Source organism: Podarcis bocagei (assembly GCF_964188305.1).
Source record: "Podarcis bocagei genome assembly, chromosome: 15".
In the NCBI taxonomy this organism is placed as follows: Eukaryota; Metazoa; Chordata; class Lepidosauria; order Squamata; family Lacertidae; genus Podarcis; species Podarcis bocagei.
The window spans coordinates 11,777,481-11,796,986 of NC_138141.1; the positions used below are offsets into that span (position 1 = coordinate 11,777,481).

At 45.4% G+C, this 19,506-nt stretch overlaps 1 protein-coding gene across 1 annotated transcript; it reads left to right on the plus strand.

The window, feature by feature from the left end:
* Positions 1-2,032: 2,032 nt before the first annotated feature.
* Positions 2,033-10,557, plus strand: TGOLN2 (trans-golgi network protein 2). The gene is made up of 4 exons (XM_081171524.1): positions 2,033-2,190; positions 3,732-4,750; positions 6,383-6,466; positions 8,051-10,557. The coding sequence occupies exons 1-4, from the start codon at positions 2,076-2,078 to the stop codon at positions 8,054-8,056; spliced, it is 1,224 nt and encodes a 407-aa protein (XP_081027650.1). The 5' UTR covers positions 2,033-2,075; the 3' UTR covers positions 8,057-10,557.
* The last annotated feature ends 8,949 nt before the right edge of the window (positions 10,558-19,506 follow it).

Here is a 19,506-nt window from a genome sequence, read left to right on the forward strand (position 1 = left end):
ACCATTGTCAGAGTAATTTTTTAGACCTTCTAACAAGCTTTGATGTACATATAGCAGAACGTGTATGTGCTTTAAATCTGGTACCTTCCCCGATGACTGCAGTGGACTCCAGTTGGCAAAAGCTTACACCAACAGAAACCTGTTAAGTCTTAAAAGGTCTTCTTCACATGTGTTGCTGTAAGAGATTATCAGCACATTTACCCCTTTGGAAGAGCTTCTCTAAGCCCCTTGATCCATAGTAAAGGTAAAGGGACCTCTGACCATAAGTCCAGTCGTGACCGACTCTGGGGTTGCGGCACTCATCTCGCTTTATTGGCCGAGGGAGCCGGTAAACAGCTTCCTGGTCATGTGGCCAGCATGACTAAGCCGCTTCTGGCGAACTAGCGCAGCGCACAGAAACGCCGTTCACCTTCCCGCCAGAGTGGTACCTATTTATCTACTTGCACTTTGATGTGCTTTTGAGCTGCTAGGTTGGCAGGAGCAGGGACCGAGCAATGGGAGCTCACCCCGTCGCGGGGATTCGAACCGCTGACCTTCTGATCGGCAAATCCTAGGCTCTGTGGTTTAACCCACAGCGCCACCCGCGTCCCCTTTGATCCATAGTACTGTACAGTTAACTGCTCCTTTCAACACTGAGGATGCTAAAAAGCACACACTGTGATTTAGCCCATTCAGGGGCAGCCAACGTGGTGCCCTCCATTATGTTGCGAATGAGAACTTCCATCACCCATGACCATTGGCCACGCTTGTCGCTTCCACTTTGTCCAGGTATCCAACTTCGTCTAAAAAAAATTGCTTCCATTCATCTTTTCAGTAGGAACCTATTCAATGGTGCTAGTATACCTTTTGGTTCTCGGGAGAGAACTACCTATTTCATTTGGAGCAAAATTTCCAATAGCTCAGCCAGGAATTTGTAGTTACACCATCAGGATTGTCCCTCACCATATCATTTTCCAAGGGGGGTTGAGTTTGCAGCACTGCACCTATACACTTAAAAGATCCTCTTCTTAGCTATAAATTTTGGAGAAACAGCTTGTGGGCAAAAGGTTTGATTGGCCATTGGCCATGCTAGCTTGGGGTTGATGGAAGTACATCACACTGGGCTAGCCTTTTAACAAATTTCCACGCTGTGATCTTTTTTGATCGACATCCGTTGTCCCTCTGTAAGTGGAGGCAAAGGAAAAAGCACTGTTGCCACAAAAAAGCCCTGCAGCCATTCAGACCATACAAGAGAGCAAATGTTGAGGGGGGGAGGGAGGGTGCTCATCAGACAAGAAGCCATCGCTTGTGTTCTTTAAATGACAGCATGCCCTGAAAATTTTTACGGATTATCATGGTACATGGTCATGCATTGCAAGCAGCCCATTTTAATTTCCTGAAACCAAATTCATTGCAAGTTGTAGAAGCTGAGTCCGCTCCATTCTCCGCATCCTCTCACTATGCTTGCCCTAGGCCATGGGTAGGCAACGTAAGGCCCGGGGGCCGGATCTGGCCCAATCAGCTTCTAAATCCGGCCCGCAGACGGTCCAGGAATCAGCATGTTTTTACATTAATAGAATGTGTCCTTTTATTTAAAATGCATCGCTGGGTTATTTGTGGAGCATAGGAATTCACTCATTTTTTAAAAAAAATTCAAAATATAGTCCGGCCCCCCACAAGGTCTGAGGGACAGTGGACTGGCCCCCTGCTGAAAAAGTTTGCTGACCCCTGCCCTAGGCGCTGCTTTGGAAAAAGGCCAAGGCCAACAACTGCTGGGGGATCCCACACGCTCGCCCTCCCCTTTCCAATCCATTTCAAGGGCAGCTTTTGAGAGGGTGGTTGTTTTTGTTTTTAATTCAAAAAATCCGGGCTGCGTGTCACTCTACACTTTTTTCTTTTCGTAGCTCTACTATCGGCCCGCTCCTTCGCTCCTCCTCCTCCTCTCAAGCATTCGCGGCGGATAGTCGGGGCCCCCGCCCCGCCCCGATCTCGCGATAGCAGCGGCTTCAGGAACGCGGACAATGGGGGCGCACCGGAAGTAGACGTCTCACTTCCGTTTCCTTGGCCAGAAGCGGAAGGAACCCCTTCAGACCGGCATGGCGGCGGCGTGGCTGGGCTTCCTGCTCCTATGCGGCCTGGTTGCCTTCGGCGCTTCGGCGCCGGCGGGCACAGAGGAGGATGCCTCGGAGAAGGAAGGGATTGCTGACCCAGGTAGGTGGGGAGTTTGTTTCCCGCAAGCGTCTCTCCCAGCCCCCCCCCTTTTGAGAGGCGCTGAGGGAGCGCTCTTGGGCGCTCTTATCCGAGTTATTTTGCCTCCTGCGTTTGACGGTGTTTCCACCTCTTTCTCCTCCGCGCCATTGGCCGTACCGTGGGGAATAGGTTCAGGGTCTGAACTCTGAACCCGCATTTCCCTGGAGTTAAGGCCAAGTTAAGGTGCTATGGGGGGGCGTTACTGGTTGTGGAGGCAGCGGCGTAGTATGGTCAGAGCAGGCCTTTTGCGGGGTGGGAGCAGTGCCGGATTTACGCATAAGCTAAACAAGCTATAGCTTAGGGCCCCACTTTCTTGGGGCCCCCCAAAAAACTAAAGAAAAAAACTGGATGTACATTTCCAAAATATAAGATAAAAAAATAAAAATAAAACCTACGTACAGCAACAGTGTTTTATGTTGTGTAGGCTCCTATTTGTTACGTGCAAATGGCTTTAGATACCTATTAGGTCCATAAATTACTATATAGCACATAGTAAAGGTAAAGGGACCCCTGACCATTAGGTCCAGTTGTGACTGACTCTGGGGTTGCGGTGCTCATCTCGATTTATTGCCGAGGGAGCCGGCGTACAGCTTCCGGGTCATGTGGCCAGCATGACTAAGCTGCTTCTGGTGAACCAGAGCAGTGCACGGAAATGCCATTTACCTTCCCGCCAGAGCGGTACCTATTTATCTACTTGCACTTTGACGTGCTTTCGAATTGCTAGGTTGGCAGGAGCAGGACTGAGCAACGGGAGCTCACCCTGTCGCAGGGATTCAAACCGCCGACCTTCTGATCAGCAAGTCCTAGGCTCTGTGGTTTAACCCACAGCGCCACCCACATCCCATATAGCATATATTCAACACAAAAAACAGTGACAATTTGTTGTTGACAAAGGACAGCTGGACATATAAAGGGCCCCATTACCTTTAGTAGCTTAGGACCTCATCAAACCTAAATCCGGCCCAGGGTGGGGGTAGAAGTGGGGCCAAAACAGTCATCAGAGGCCCCTGACCACAGCAGAGCTCTCCAACCATGTTTAGGGACAAGCGAGGCCATCCAAGATCAGCCATGAAGTCCATTGCCTAAAATTGCTTGTTAGTCAGTAGTTACTCCTTAAAGTTGGCTACCTGGACCCTCACTGGGAAAGTGGCTCCTTTCATTTGGGAAGATGGTGAGGGGCAAGTCGGTTAATGGGAGACACAGGGCATATTAGCGATGGGGGATAATGGGCGCTGTAAAGATGAGATGAGCTTTGATGAATGCACAATTGAACTGCAGTATAGAACACTGCAATGCTCATTTTTGTAGTAGGTATGCTACAAAACATGCTTGGCAGAATGGAAAAAGACAACAGAGGCACACCTCAATAGATTTAGAAAGTGGAGGTTTGAGCACCAGGTGGCCTACCAGTTCAACTGGCGCACACCACAGCAGTATATTTACATTTGTGTGCAAACTACATGGTGTGACATACTAAATGTTCTTTCTTTTTTTCATTTCAGGGACTCCCATTGAGAATACAGTTCCTGGACACCCCCAAGGTGATGAGTCTCCTCCACAGTCTCCTCCCAATGGGCTAAAACCTGTTGATCCCAAGCAACTCCCCCAACAGGCAGGTGCCCCTGGAAGCTCCAAAGTTGATGAGTCTCAAGCACAGTCTTCTCCCGATAAGGCAAACCCTGTTGATTCCGATCGACCTCCCCAACAGCCAGGTGTCCCTGGAAGCTCCAAAGGTGATGAGTCTCATGCACAGTCTTCTCCCGATAAGGCAAACCCTGTTGATTCCGATCGACCTCCCCAACAGCCAGGTGTCCCTGGAAGCTCCAAAGGTGATGAGTCTCATGCACAGTCTTCTTCCGATAAGGCAAACCCTGTTGATTCCGATCGACCTCCCCAACAGCCAGGTGTCCCTGGAAGCTCCAAAGGTGATGAGTCTCATGCACAGTCTTCTCCCAATAAGGCAAACCCTGTTGATTCCGATCGACCTCCCCAACAGCCAGGTGTCCCTGGAAGCTCCAAAGGTGATGAGTCTCCTCCACAGTCTCCTCCCAATAAGGCAAACCCTGTTGATTCCGATCGACCTCCCCAACAGCCAGGTGTCCCTGGAAGCTCCAAAGGTGATGAGTCTCATGCACAGTCTTCTCCCGATAAGGCAAACCCTGTTGATTCCGATCGACCTCCCCAACAGCCAGGTGTCCCTGGAAGCTCCAAAGGTGATGAGTCTCAAGCACAGTCTTCTCCTGATAAGACAAAACCTGTTGATTCTGATCGACCTCCCCACCAGCCAGGTGCCCCTGAAAACTTTCAAGATGATCAGTCTGAAGAAGATCAAGAGGACGACAAAGAAGGTGGAGAGGGAGAGGGGACTCTTGAAGACACCCAGCCTAAGCATGATATGGGGAACTCCCGGGCTAGTCCAACGCCCAAGAATGGACCTGAAAACAGCCACTTCTTTGCCTATTTGGTGACCACAGCCATTGTTGTTGCTGCCTTATATATTGCTTACCACAATAAACGAAAGGTGGGTGTTTTAACTTTTGTGAGTGTGAGCCAGTCTTGGTGCTTGGCAGAATATGTGCAGTAGTGACAGAAGTTTGGCTAGACATAATAGTGCTGTCATTAAAAGAAGGATCATTATATTTCTCAGTCAAACTTACCGTATTTTTCGCCCCATGGGACGCACTTTTCCCCCTCCAAAAATGAAGGGGAAATCTGTGTGCATCCTATGGGGCGAATGCAGGCTTTCGTTGAAGCTTGGAGAGCGAGAGGGGTTGGTGCGCACTGACCCCTCTCGCTCTCCAGGCTTCAGGAAGCTATCAGCAAGCCTGGGGAGCCCGTGGGAGTTCCCGCAGGGCTCCCTAGGCTGCGGATAGCAGCCTGCTGCCCGGAGCGCAGGGTGCGCTGAAGCAGAGCACGCCGCGCTTCGGGCAGATATCCGCAAGCCTGGGGAGCCTGCGGATAGCAGCCTGTTCTGGGGGCGGGGGAAATGTTTTTTATTCATCCCCCCCCAAAAGGGGGTGCGTCCTATGGGCCGGTGCGTCCTATAGGGCGAAAAATACGGTATTTTCAAGTGAAGGCTGGGACAAGAAGCATTCATTGACATTTGTGTGATAAGTCGGCTTTTCTAATTACCTGCTCTCTGTGCAGGATTATTCTCCTTGGTCTGAATTTGTCCCATCTTCCTGAGTGGTGCAGAATAGAAGAGTTTCCATTAAATTAGTGGGATGTGTAGGGATGGGTTGCCTTCTCTTACTTTGTTTTAGAATTTGTACCTCGTTGCGCATTCCCAGGTAGGTCCTTTGCATCAATTCCTATGATTTCCTGAGGTTTGTGTAATGCAGATCCTCTTACTTTGAGCAACAAGCACCTTGCAGTTCTCTTGTTCCAGCTACATGCTTGTAATGTTTAAGAAAAGTCACAGGAAATTTTGAGGGGCGTAGTAAAGTGTAAGCAGGAGTGTGTTTTGAAGTGAAACCAGAAGAATGCTTGATGTTTCTAACTTTCTGGGGTTGCTTTGTAACTTCAAATGAGATTTTTTTTGTCAGGGATATAGAAGTCTGGAAAAAATAAAAGGGAATGAAGTGGGAAGAGAGGGAAATCATTATGAAAGCCATATGCAGTCATAAATGTGTACAGTGGTACCTCAGGTTAAGTACTTAATTCGTTCCGGAGGTCCGTTCTTAACCTGAAACTGTTCTTAACCTGAAGCACCACTTTAGCTAATGGGGCCTCCTGCTGCTGCTGCTGCCGTGCCGCCGGAGCCCGATTTCTGTTCTTATCCTGAAGCAAAGTTCTTAACCTGAAGCACTATTTCTGGGTTAGTGGAGTGTCTAACCTGAAGCGTATGTAACCCGAGGTACCACTGTACTAGGGAGTAAGCCTGAATGTTGTTGGACTGTATTTCTCATATCTCTGTTGGCCGTACTGGCTTGGAATGATTGGAATTGTTGTCCGAGAACACCCAGAGGACACCCCATTGGCTTTCCCTGCTGTTGGCTATCTTCTGACCTCTTTCCTTTTCATCTTATTTTATGCTGTGTTTTCTGTTTTAATTGGAGGTCTGCACATTTTAATGAAGCATTGGGATATAAATGTTGATAAATTAACTCTAGCTGCTGTCAATTTATCTACTTGTTTGTTCTTCCACCCATAGATTATTGCCTTTGCTCTTGAAGGGAAAAAATCGAAGTTAACCCGAAGACCCAAATCCAGTGACTATCAGCTACTGGAACCAAAGGTATGTTCTTGCCCTGTAGCTTCTTAAGCAACTCAACTGAAGTTATTGACCAGGTTGGATTTGATTGTATCTCTGAGCAACTGCAGTTCAATCAATCAAAATGTTTATTCGGCTTTACGCCCATCATAAAGCACAACACACAAAACAAATCAAATAAAACAGCGGTCTCGTACAAGCCACAAGTAATATAACACAATTCACAGCTCACAAGGACAAATATTGGCAGTTCAAAAGAAAAATTTAAGATTAAGATTAAAAATTTAGACACTACACTAAAATCAGTATCTGATGTTATTATCGAAAATTCTTATAACTATCAATAATCAGCTAACATTCCATTCCGTCTCTTGTACGAGAGGACGGCTGTTAGGAATTTAGCAACCTGTAGGGTAATATAAGGATCCACATCTTGAAGAACCCAGGCAAGCTGTAGACCCAAATCCAGTGACTATCAGCTACTGGAACCAAAGGTATGTTCTTGCCCTGTAGCTTCTTAAGCAACTCAACTGAGGTTATTGACCAGATTTTATTTGATTGTATCTCTGAGCAACTGCAGTTAGAATCTGTACAAAGGTACAATATAAGCCAGGGATGGGGAGCCTCAAACTTGGGGACCACATGCAGCCCCAGGCCACACCCCTCATTGGCTTGGCTTTGCACCATCTTTGAGTATTTTTGCCTGGCTGGAGTGTTTCCTTGAACTCTGATAATGCCTCTTCTTTGCCAGAATATAGGATAGACTGGTGTGTGAACAAATCTAAAATCCCCAGTTTTTGCTCTGCCCTTATTTGCCTCTGGCCTCACCCACCACTGACATCTACCTCCTGAAAGCTTGCTCAGATGGGACTGCAACCCTTGGGCTGGAAAAGGTTGCCCATCCCTGATACAAGCCAGACTTTTCTCTCCAAAGACAGCTGCAGGTGAATATAAGGGTAAAGGAGCCAACTTATTAAAAATTTGTACTCTCCTTTTGTTCTCTCTGTTCTTAAATAGCGTGTCTCTTTTACTGATTACCAACAGAGAATCATAGGCGCATGAATATAGTTGCATGAGATACATATTGTGTTTGTGCAGTAAGTCCTAATCAACACTGAAAGGACCAAACCAGAGGCAGGAGTTGAATGCTTATTGTGCAAGTTTGGCAAAAGCTTTATGGTGGAAGCATAGAACTGCGCTTCAGCTAGAGTGGGAAGAAGTCGGGTCTTGGAATAAAGGATATGCCAGGTCAAAGCATTCCATATTGAGTAAATTACAACAAATGCAGCAGGCCAGAAAAGATGCAGCATTAATCTGTAGCTTATTAAGATTTACAAGTTTATCCTTGTTCATAGATGAACGAGTCGTTTGTGCTGTAATGTTAATGTGTTTAACAACCTGTGGAGGGTTGCAGGTTAGCCATCCCAGGTCTTCAGGGCATTCCTTCAAACTTGTAAGAAATCTGTTAACTTAACTTCACATACCCAACATTCTGTAAGATTAAATGTCTATCTCTCTCTCTCTTTAATCTGGTGTAGAGTACCATCAGTACATTTGTAAGTTGATTTAAATCCATTTTTTCTTTCTTTTTTCTTTCTCTCTGTGCAGATCTAAAGTAAACCCAGAAATTCTTACGTGATGCTGTGTTGAATAAAAAAAACCTTGTTCCCAGTATGGGCACACACAAAACATGGAGGAAGTCTTGCCTTCCGTCATGAATGAGTACAGCCCTGAAGCCTATCAGCTCTTCTGCTGTGCCCCGGGGGAGGGAGGAGCAAGAAGTGCTTTTTCTTCTGCACGTGCACTTTGGAAATGATTATGCCTCAGTCTTTCTATCCAGTGTTTGTACACCTTTTGGCTACTTGAAGTTGAACTGTGTCCCCCCACCCATACTGCAACAGAAGAACCCAAAGGGGATAGTGTGTGTGTGTGTGTGTGTGTGTGTGCGCGCGTGTGCGCATCTCTCCAAATGATGTGGTATATGATTTCTACTGTGTCAAAGGGCTGGATTTAGGAGGCACTGTGCCTAATGCACAGATTGGCTTCCTCGCCTCCTGGCTCCCTGGCATTTTCATAATAATTGACCTGGTGAGTTTTTAGTTGACTTTGATGAAGGCTTTCGACTGCTGTCCATGGTATTGAACCAGAAGTTCCCTTTGTGCTCCATTGCAGTAGCTGAGGCATGTTTTGCCACACAGACCATTCGGACGTCTTCTGTTTGTAGATGGCAATTTTGAGAAATAATTATTCAACGTTTCAACAACATAACTGCTAGAGATGTCAGAATACATGAAAAGGCAGGATCGTCATACTCAGCTTGTGACTTCCTAATTCTTGATAGATTTGGCATATTTCTGATTCACTAGGGACTAAACGTCAAATGATCAGGAGGCTGCTGGTATAAAAGACTTTGGATTGGGGGTGTTTGAATCCCTTTCCTCCCCTCACTCTGTGCCAAACTTCTTAGAGAAGAATCTTGATTCATTTGTAAATCGATAGTGCCGTATCCCCATTCCAAAACGTCACAGGAGGATGGCAGTTGTGTCCGGGGCTGTTCCAATCCACCGAAGGCCACAAATAATTTAAAGATTATATACCCTTGGCCGATTGTTTTGAAGGAAAATAAAACTGTAAATATTTGCTGTTTGATGTCACATATGCACTGTCTTAGCACTTAAAGATACCCTCGCTTCTAAAAACCAAGAATTTAATTGCTTGTTACATAAGTCTAAAAGTGTTTCTTCACTTCAGAAACCTAATTTGAGGCACCGCTTCTTAATTGTGAAGGGCACTTGTGTAAAATAGATCACCAATGCACCACTGAAAATGGTAGTTCATGAGTGTGTGTATGTGTAATTGCATAGCAGTGCTGTTTTCTTTCCTAAATCTGAATTTCTGGTAATTCCACAGAGCAGGTTGTAATGCACAACAACCTGTTCTATATAATGTGAGTTTAGGTTTGGTGGCTTTCACCACACTGCAAGTGTTCTTTTAGGCTGGTTTTATTTTTATTCACCACAAGGAAGTGGAAATGAAATGTGAATGAGAAAGTAATTTTGATGTTTGCCTGAGGTTGCATTTTGTCTTGTGTATTTCCTCTCAAAATCCTTTGCTTTCTCAAATGGAATGAAACCTGTTAAGCCACAAGTTGTCCCTCTCCGAAGGACAGTGCCCCCCCCATCCTTTCTGCAGTTCCTTTCAACCGATTCTGCCTGCAGAAATGAAGCCAGTTTGTGGCATGGAGTCCACTTCAGATGGAGCAATTGCATTTTTGAATGCTCTTCTGCGGGAAACTTGCTTATCTGGTTGTCTACTGTGCAATTATAAATTTGCAGGCCATTATGAGGACAGGGGAGCCTTCAAACCCGATTCTCTCCTTGCAACCCCCCAGCAGCCTAATGTGCAGTTCAATTCCACCACATGGGTAGACCACACCCAAGCCACTTTGCCCACGAATCTTTGCTATCTCATGGAAGTCCATGGGCCAGCTGTAGACCATTTGGTTTTTAAGTAGCCGTACAGATAAGAAACACACAACAAATGGAGAGGATGGGTATTGCATGTCCCCACCGCCAACTGGCCACTAAATGACCTCTTGGTTTGCAACCAGCCGATGAAGTTCCTCTTCTGGCACATAGTGTAAATTTCTGGAGTGCAGTAGGATTTCTGGCTCCGAGCTGTTGGTGAATAAGCACTGGTGGGTGGATTCTGTCATCGTGCTTGTTTCTCTAATTCTGAAAGAAAACTGGGAATGTCCCCCCCCCCCCTTTCATATATTTTGTGGTATTTTTACCTCAGGCAAAAGGCTAAAGTTTTAAGCAGGTAAAAGCTTGCCTGCTATTTCTGCGTTCAATTTTTTAAAAAGCTGAACATCATTTGAATCGAGTTCTGTTGCTGGATCACATTCCTGTCAAATGTGGGGTGGGGGTGGGGGGGAGAGGGGCTTTCTCTCTTTTTTTTAGGTCACCTCCATTCCCTATTTGATCCCATAAGTGTGCTTCTGGTTTTTGCAGCTTTTAAAAAAAAGACACTTTAGGGAAAAAAAGTTCAGGCTTGTTTTTAATCAATTTGTATTCCCCCCCCCTGTGGTGAATTAAATAAATGGATACATGAAACCTTTTGTTTTCTTGAAACATTAATTTCTAAAATGTCATAGCTAGGTAGAGAGATTATAATGAGATCTTTCTCCAGGCCTCTGCACTCTGTTCCAACTATCCAATTTCCCCTTCCTTTTTTTATAAACTGGAAAGCCCCTGGGTGTTGTAACCCTTTTTCACAAGGGAGTTGCTCCAGCCCTGTGATTATTTTGGTTGCAAGGTTACAAGATCTAAGCGTCTTCGTTCTGAAAACACATCTCACACTCCTAAGTCACGCCGCCTCAAATCATCCCTATGGAACCATATAATGCTATTTACTTTTAGTCATGTGAATGCAATCTCCATTAACTTTGTAGGGTGGAGAAAGCAGTTTCCTTGGCAGGTGGTTCATCGGTTTGGCTTTCACCTGTTAACAAACACAAAAGCAAATGTACAAGTCTAACAAAGCGAAAGCTGCTGACTTCCTGGTGCCATTTAGCGCATTGACACTTGTGTTCATGTTAGTTGTCAGGATCTTGGCTTCCTGGAGGGAGATCAATCTGATAATGGTCTGGAACAGGTATAGCCTACATGGTGCTCTCCAGATATTTTGGACTACAATCCCCATTACCCCTAGTCAGTGTGGCTAATGGTCAGGGATGATGGGAATTGTAGTCTGCAATGTCTGGCAGGCACTTGGTTTGCTGCTCCTACTCTAGGGCAAACAGCCAGGCCACAGCAGGTCTAGATTCCACTGTAAGGAATGAATTTGGCCCCTTCTGCATGCGGAGCTTGTGCTCGTTTGCTCCCCTAAGGGAAGTCCTGGTTTGTTGACAATACGCCGTCAGTGGAAAGTCCGATGATGAGGTGGATCTCACATGGCCCAAGTGATAGAGGTTATGTTAGCTTTCAGTCAACAAGAGTACAGTCATTGCAACCCAGTCGGGTCCTGGGAAATTCCAACACAACCTAGGAAATCACATGCAGGATGATGAGTGGTCGAGGCCCCTGCTCATAACAGCTAGGATCCTTTGATTTTTTTATTTTAAAATAAAATAGTTCCAATGCTGCCTCATCCAGGGGGGTAGGGTAGAATCAACATTGTATTGTTGGAAGGGACCCTGAGGGTCATCCAGTCCAACCCCCTGCAATACAAGAATCCTGCCCACAGCCATCCCTGGGTGGGCTTGAACCACCGAACCACCTGGTTAGCATCCAGACACACTGGCTCCTTGTGCCACAGGAGGGCTATCGCTTTGCAAGAAGGAGTTCCACTGGCCTGGGGTGCCTAGCCCTCAAAGTTGGTATGGATGCGGTATGTTCACCTCAAATGGATTTTCAGCTTTCAAGGTGTCTAGGGGCACAGAAAGAGGCAGCCCTGCAACAGAAATTTGAGATAACTGATAATGGTCACTGACTGCATTGCCTGGCCAGTTTGGGCTATTCTTTTGAGATGATAAATACCTTAGTTAATTGAATCCAGGTCACAGGCCTACCCTGTTCATACACAAAATAATGCCCTTAAGATTGGATGTGAAAGATTTGTAAGTCAAAAAAACCATTGGGAGAGGTTTCCCCAAGATACTTCCTTTGGCAGAGGAAATATTTGGGTCAATAAGAGTCAAGATTGCTTCAGGATTGCTCTCCTCTACTTTTTCAGACATGTGGTTTATGTACTTATTTATGTGTGCTTACCTTGTGCACTTAGGAGATTTCATTTTATTTATGGGACCTTAGAATTCTTGTCTCACAGGTCTTCCGCCCATTTCAAATCTTTCTAGCCATTTTAATTTAAGGGCGTTAGCTTTGGTTTGGCCTAATTCTTCGTCTGCTGCTCCCGTTATGCGCTGCATTGTCTCATTCATCCTTGCTAATGTTCCTTCTGTTGAAGCAAAGCGGAGCCTTCCATGCTCCGAGTAAATCTGTCCTTAAATGCTTAATTTCTGCTGCCTTTTGCAGTGCAAGATCTGAGGGGACTGACAGACTCTCTGCCACTTCCCCACCCTCTGCCATTGTGAGTCTTGCCCTGTGCTCCAGAGCTGCCTGCAACGTGAAATGGATAAAAGATGCTACTTCTGCTTTTATTTTTTAAATAATCTTTATTCATTTAAATTACACACATATACAGGGAATTTACAATCTCATACTACAAAAAGAAAATCAAAGAAAAAACCATTAAGAAAAATGAAAAGAATATACAGAAAGAAGAAAAAGCAGATTTATGTGCATAAAAACAACTTAATCTTCCTAATTAATACTTAAATAAACACTTAAATAAAAAAGATTTCTGACAAAACGAGTCTTCCAATCATTCTCATTGTACTGTTTATACTGTTGTTGTTTTTCCTGCACAGTTTTATATTCTTTAATATTGTTCCCAGCTACTCCACAAACGGTATTTGTTGTGTTTACAAGTATCACTCAAGTTCTTCTAATATGGTGTGGTTGGTACAATGTGATCTTATATAATCATTAAATATTCTCCATTCTCCAAATATTTTCTGGTTCAATACTCCTCTAACTCTTCCCGTCAGTTTTGCTAGTTGTCATAGCTGTCAACTTTCAGATTTGAAAATAAGGGATCAGCAGCCTCGAAAATAAGGGATCAGGAGCCTCACCTGTCCCGGGGATAGTCTACGGCAGTGTTCCCCAACCTTGGGTCTCCAGCTGTTTTCGGACTACAATTCCCATCATCCTTGACCACTGGTCTTGCTAGCGAGGGATGATGGGAGTTGTAGTCCGAAAACAGCTGGAGACCCAAGGTTGGGGAGCACTGGTCTACGGGATATCTAACAATCTGGGATAGCAGCGAGAAACGGTGCTGGAATAAGGGATTTTCCTGCAAAAAAAGGGAAGGTTGACAGCTATGCTAGTTGTAAATATTCTAACATGAGTATCTGCCAATTGGTGATTGTCGGTATTGTTTTGTTTTTCCACTTCCTCACCACAAGAATTCTTGCTGCTGTGGTGGCATACATGAACAGTGGCCATGTCTTTTAAAATTTCTAATGGTAAAATTACCACTGCTACTTGTGCTTTTAATTGACTTATATTTCTCTCTAATCTCGATCAATGTTGGCCAGATAACTTTTCACTACTGCTTCTGCTGAACTTTGGTTTATTTTGGAAAGAAAAATAGCTTTAAATAACTTCCAGAGAGCTCTCAGGGCAAACAATCATCTTCATTCAGCATTGCTCCACTCCTCAAAGGGCACCCCCTATTTTAGGCCTGTGCCAACATCACCTACTTGCCATCGTGCAATTTGTTTTAAAGCACAGTTTCACTTTAAACGAAGAGCCAGGGCCCATTTTATTAACCTGCTTGAAGATAAGCAAACCAGGCCACCCGCAGGTTGATCTGATTAGCTGGAGCCGATTAGCAAAGCTCAGACAGACTTTGTTAGGAGGGTGCAAAGTTTAGGGCACTAAAACCTGGGTGACACCGGTGCCTGCCTCCTGTTGTTGGTATAGTGGCACCATCACCTAGATGTTATTCCTGGAAAAACAAGGCAGAGCAGGAAACGGCAGCTTTAGTTGCCAACTGCTGGTTTTATTTTCCCCGTAAATAGCAGGGAGAGGAAATTTGTTCTTGTAATTGTTTATGGCAACCTTACAGAATGGAGTCTGTAGTGGATTGCAGGCATCTAGCGTTTGGAGCCCAGATAATTCTTGGATAATTTCAGCATGATCCTAGCTAGAAGTGCGATGTCTTGACCTGATCACTGCAGAAGCTTGACCTGATCACTGCAGAAGCTTTATACAGTGGTGCCCCGCTAGACGAACGCCTCGCAAGACGGAAAACCCGCTAGACGAAAGGGTTTTCCGGTTTGGAGGCACTTCGCAAAACGAATTTCCCTATGGGCTTCCTTCGCAAGACGAAAGCCCATAGGGAAATCTCCGGGACAGCGGGGAAGCGCAGCGCGTCTTCCCCACTGTCCTCGGACCTCCTCCTGGCGGTCCGAGGGAGAGACCTTCTCCCCGTGCCAGCCTTCGGAAGGCTCCTCCGAAGGCTGGCGGTGGGGCGGAGAGACCTCCCCGCGCCAGCCTTCGGATGGCTGTCCTGAAGACTTGCGGTGGGAGGAGGGTTTTCCTTCCCACCGCCAACATTCAGAATGCTGTTCTGAATGTTGGCGGTGGGGAGGAAAAACCCTCCTCCCACCGCAAGCCCAGGGAACAGAGGAGAAGCGCTGCGCCCCTTCCCCTCTGTTCCCGTACCTGTCCTGAAGGCTTGCGGTAGGGAGAAAAGCCCTTCTCTGCACCGCCAGCCTGGCAAGCGGTTTCCATAGGAACGCATTAATTGAACGCATTAAAGAAAGGGGAAGTGCCTTTCTTACCATAGGATTAAAGAACATTTGGGTAGCAGCAGCTCTCTTGACTCGTAGCATCGAAAACAAGCCTTGACAACTACTGCAATTAAGGGCTGGCTGAACGTGTGATGTGGGGAAAGGAGATATTGGGGGCGCGAGGCATAGTTTGTGCCTCGCGTCCAAAGTGTGCACAAATTGTATGTGTATAAGATATCTCCATGTTTTCTGGGACACTGCAGAATCTTTAGGAATTTTTAGGAGAGCCAAGATGGCTTTTGGATTGCTCTCCTGTACTATTTTAGGTCCGTATAGTTAAAGCTATGGTTTTCCCAGTAGTGGTGTATGGAAGTGAGAACTGCACCATAAAGAAGGCTGATCGCCGAAGAATTGATGCTTTTGAATTATGGTGCTGGAGGAGACTCTTGAGAGTCCCATGGACTGCAAGAAGATGAAACCTCTCCATTCTTAAGGAAATCAGCCCTGATAATAATAATATAATAATAATAATGATAATTTATTATTTTTACCCCGCCCATCTGGCTGGGTTTCCCCAGCCACTCTGGGCGGCTTCCAACAAAACACTAAAATACAATAACCTATTAACATTAAAAGCTTCCCTAAAAAGGGCTGCTTTCAGATGTCTTCTAAAAGTTTGTTAGTTATTTTTCTCTTTGACATCTGATGGGAGGGCATTCCACAGGGCGGGTGCCACTACTAAGAAGGCCCTCTGCCTGGTTCCCTGTAACTGAGTGCTCACTGGAAGGACAGATCGTGAAGCTGAGGCTCCAATACTTTGGCCACCTCATGAGAAGAGAAGACTCCCTGGAAAAGACCCTGATGTTGGGAAAGATGGAGGGCACAAGGAGAAGGGGACGACAGAGGACGAGATGGTTGGACAGTGTTCTCGAAGCTACCAACATGAGTTTGACCAAACTGCGGGAGGCAGTGGAAGACAGAAGTGCCTGGCGTGCTCTGGTCCATGGGGTCACAAAGAGTCACACACGACTAAACAACAGCAACAACAACTATTTTAGACATGTGGTCTATATACTCATGTATGTGTGTTTACCTTGCACAGTTATCTACAGTTATTCTGTATTTGAGTCCTTAGAATTCCTATAGCAAGCATCTGGATGACCAGCCATGAAATTCACTGGGTGACCTTGGGACATTTCACTGTCTCTCAGGTGAAGTATAAGATAACCAGATACACAGTGCTATTTTTCTAGAAAAAGAGGTGCCAGAACTCACCATGAACGCTTCCCTTGTTCTCATAAAAGCAGTGGCGCCCACCTGAGAGGTGCCAGAACTGGCTCAAAAAAAAAGCCCTGCACATATTCTTCCTTGAAGGAAAGTTAGAATATAAACAAACAAACAAAAATGTAGTTATTTTCTTAAAAAACAAAAATCCTTTTCGACATTGAAATAAGGATGTAGAAACTGGAGGTCCCTCTCTGTCATCATCACTAATTCTTGCTATTTTAAAAAATGCCATTGTTTTTATTGTCAACTGCTTTGAGCTCAACATTGCTGTTGGAAAAGTGGAATACAAATACTATCAAATCACATTATCAAATCAAATCACAAGCTTTGAACTTCATCCTGGTTGCAAAAGGGGCTAGTGAATTTGAGAGCAGCGTTCGAAACTCCCGTTGTTCTGGGCGCATTTTGCGACAGTGAATTCCATTAATGTGAGCAGTTTCTGAGCCTAAGATTACGGATTAAAACTGCCACTGCTGGAAGAAAAGGAGGACCTTTTTCTGACACCCCACTTCCAGCCACTCTCTGAAGACTGGAGAAGGGATCTTCATAAGAATATTAGGGGGGGCGGGCGGGCAGGGGAAGTGTGGGTTTGTTTTTTGCAGTCTTCAGATGAGGACTAGACCAGGTGAAAAATGAACATAAGATTTTAGCTGCAGTTTATTCATTTTCAGCTTTGTATTTTTATTTTAAAAAGCATGCCTAGACTTTGCAGTGCCCGTAACCTAGGTTTAAGGTGCCATTTAGCTCTTAGCTTTCATATCCCAGTTTTTAACACTGCTTGAGAGATGATTAGCTACCCTTCGTGAATTTTGCCTATCTTCCCAGAGAGGGCTACCTGGTGCCTGGTGTGATGGCCTGGGATTCGGACTCGGAGGCTGAACCTGAGGAATCCCAGCACAGAAGTCCCCGCCTCCGGAACCAGCTGATCCAGGGCTGGGGTTTGAGCCTGAAGGGTCCTCACCTGTGCTGGGTCCTCAGGTGCAGGCATCAGCTGAGTCTGCTCTGGCTCCTGAGATGATGGAGGACCCATTGCCTGCAGGTGCTCCACCCTCAGCCCCGTCAGAGGAAGCTGAGATTGCCTCTGGGTCCGGTAACCCTCCAGCCTCTCCTGAGCTGCAGAGGCTCAGGGCAGAGAGGCGGAGGGAACTAAGTTCCCACAGGAGGAAGGAGTGCTCACCTCCAGAACAGGAGAGGTAAGTCACCTGTGGACCGGGGCCGCCCTATGCCTCGGGGCAGATAAAAGCCAGCCAGCCCAGTCCCAGGTTGCGGGAGCAACATTGTTGGTAGCCTGTTCCTGCCTGCGCCCTGTCCTGCTCTTTTGTCGGAGCTCCTGACCTCACCCGACTCCCTGCCTTGGACCCAGCTTCAGCTTTGACGGACAGCCTCCATACCGCACCCTTGATCTCGGACCTCGCCGCACGGATAACCCTCGGGACCAGCACACCTACTCTATTTATCCATTAGGCAAAAACTGTTTTTATTTTACCAAGCCTTTAGGTTTTCTAGATCTCAGCCTGCTATTTCCATAAGGGGCTTTATGCTATTATATTTTATGGTTTTATTGACTTGTGTGTGTAAAACAACCTTGGAATCGTTTGTGATGAAGGGTAGCATAGAAATAGACTGATTCACTCTCCGATCCATCCATCTCACTCATTTTTTATCTATGGAAGATCGATAGACACGGCTCTTTATAAGCAAAAACCAAGTCTTTATCCTAAGGAGTTTATATTAAAATTTAGATTTGGAGACGCCAAGCCAGGGTAGCACAAGTGATGAATATGAACACATCCATTCTTGCAATGTTCTTGCAATGTTGTGGCTCAAGAACAACATTATGTATCCTGCATTTTAGAATAATCAATTATCTATTTCCATCTCACTTCACCCCTAGGGCTTTGGCAGGTTGTAGCAGTTTAAAATATACAACACAATAAAACCAGCTTACGATAATGCTCCACACCCAATAAAACTACACTCGGACTGTTCTCTTAGTAAGCACATGACAAGTCTTTTAATTTTCTTGGCTGGTGGCAGAGAGCCGAGTGTAATTCAGAATCTAATTGCTAGGGCAACTAGCCAGGGGAGCCGAGTTTTCTTTCTGGTAGAGAGAGGGGCAAGGATGCAAACTCCCTGCAACTGCCCCTTCCCTTGGTGGTGGTTGAGGTCAGGATCATTTCCCCCTTGCTGTAATGTTCTTCCTGGAAGGCTAGAGTGCAACCTTACTGTTTCCAGTAAGTAAGTATAGTATAGTAAATATAGTATAGTACAGTAATAGTATGGTATACTTCCCTGGTGGATGGGTTTTTTTTTTTTGGAAATCGTTTTTATTTGATTTTACAAATATAAATTTATAACATTCCAAATGCATATCCATATATAGAGATTACTCTGAATCTCGAGACTTCTCCCCATTCCATCCATGGGTCCTATTGTCAATGTTTACAACTGCATATTATTCCATATTCTATATTTTTCAATCCATATCATCCATAGTATTACATTGCAAGTGGGTTTCAAATCCCGCTAATGTTTCCATTTGCTTGCAGTGGTCTCCTAGATGAATTATAAATTTTCCCCCATTCTTTTTAGAAATTTTTGACGTCTTGGTTCCTGAGTTTTCCAGTCAGCTTTGCCATTTCAGCACAGTCCATCGGCTTAACTTGCCATTCTTCTCTGGTACGGACTCTGTCTTCTTTCCATGGTGAATGGTTAAAGATTTATTGAAAAACCAAAAATCTCCTACCATGGCTTATTATCAAGTGTTGGAAATGAACACCACCCTTCATTACATGCTAAACAGAAGGCTGCGCTTGGAGTCTTAGTGCTCATGCACACACAGCCCACATTAAGCAGGTGCGGGAAACTGGGGGTCTTCCAGGTGTTGCTGAACTGCAACTCCCATCAGCCCTGACCATTGGGCTGCACCTGCTAGGGTTGATGGGAGTTGCAGTTCATCAACATCTGGAGGACCAACAGTTCCTCACAGCTGCATTAGAGACATGCAGTAACCCAGACTGGGTGCCTAGTGTGGCTGCCCCTGTTCTATAGAATAGCATTCCTTTCAAGATACAACAGGTGCTCACTATCTGCTTTCTGGAAACAATTGGAGACATTTTTGTTTTGACAGGCTTCCCCAACTGGATAAAGTGGGTGTTTATCACAAGTATCTACCATATTTTTCCATCTATAAGACGCCCCCATGTATAAGATGCCCCCTATTTGGGGGGATTCAGATTTAAGAAAATGGGGGGGGGGAGATGTACCCATGTATAAAACACCCCCTAATTTTTGACATTTATTTTTTAGGGGAAAAACCTAGTCTTATACACGGGAAAATATGGTACTTTGCTGTGGTTTCAGTCTTGCTTAAAATATATTTGCTGATATTGCGTTTTGTTCAGGGTTGTTCAGAAGG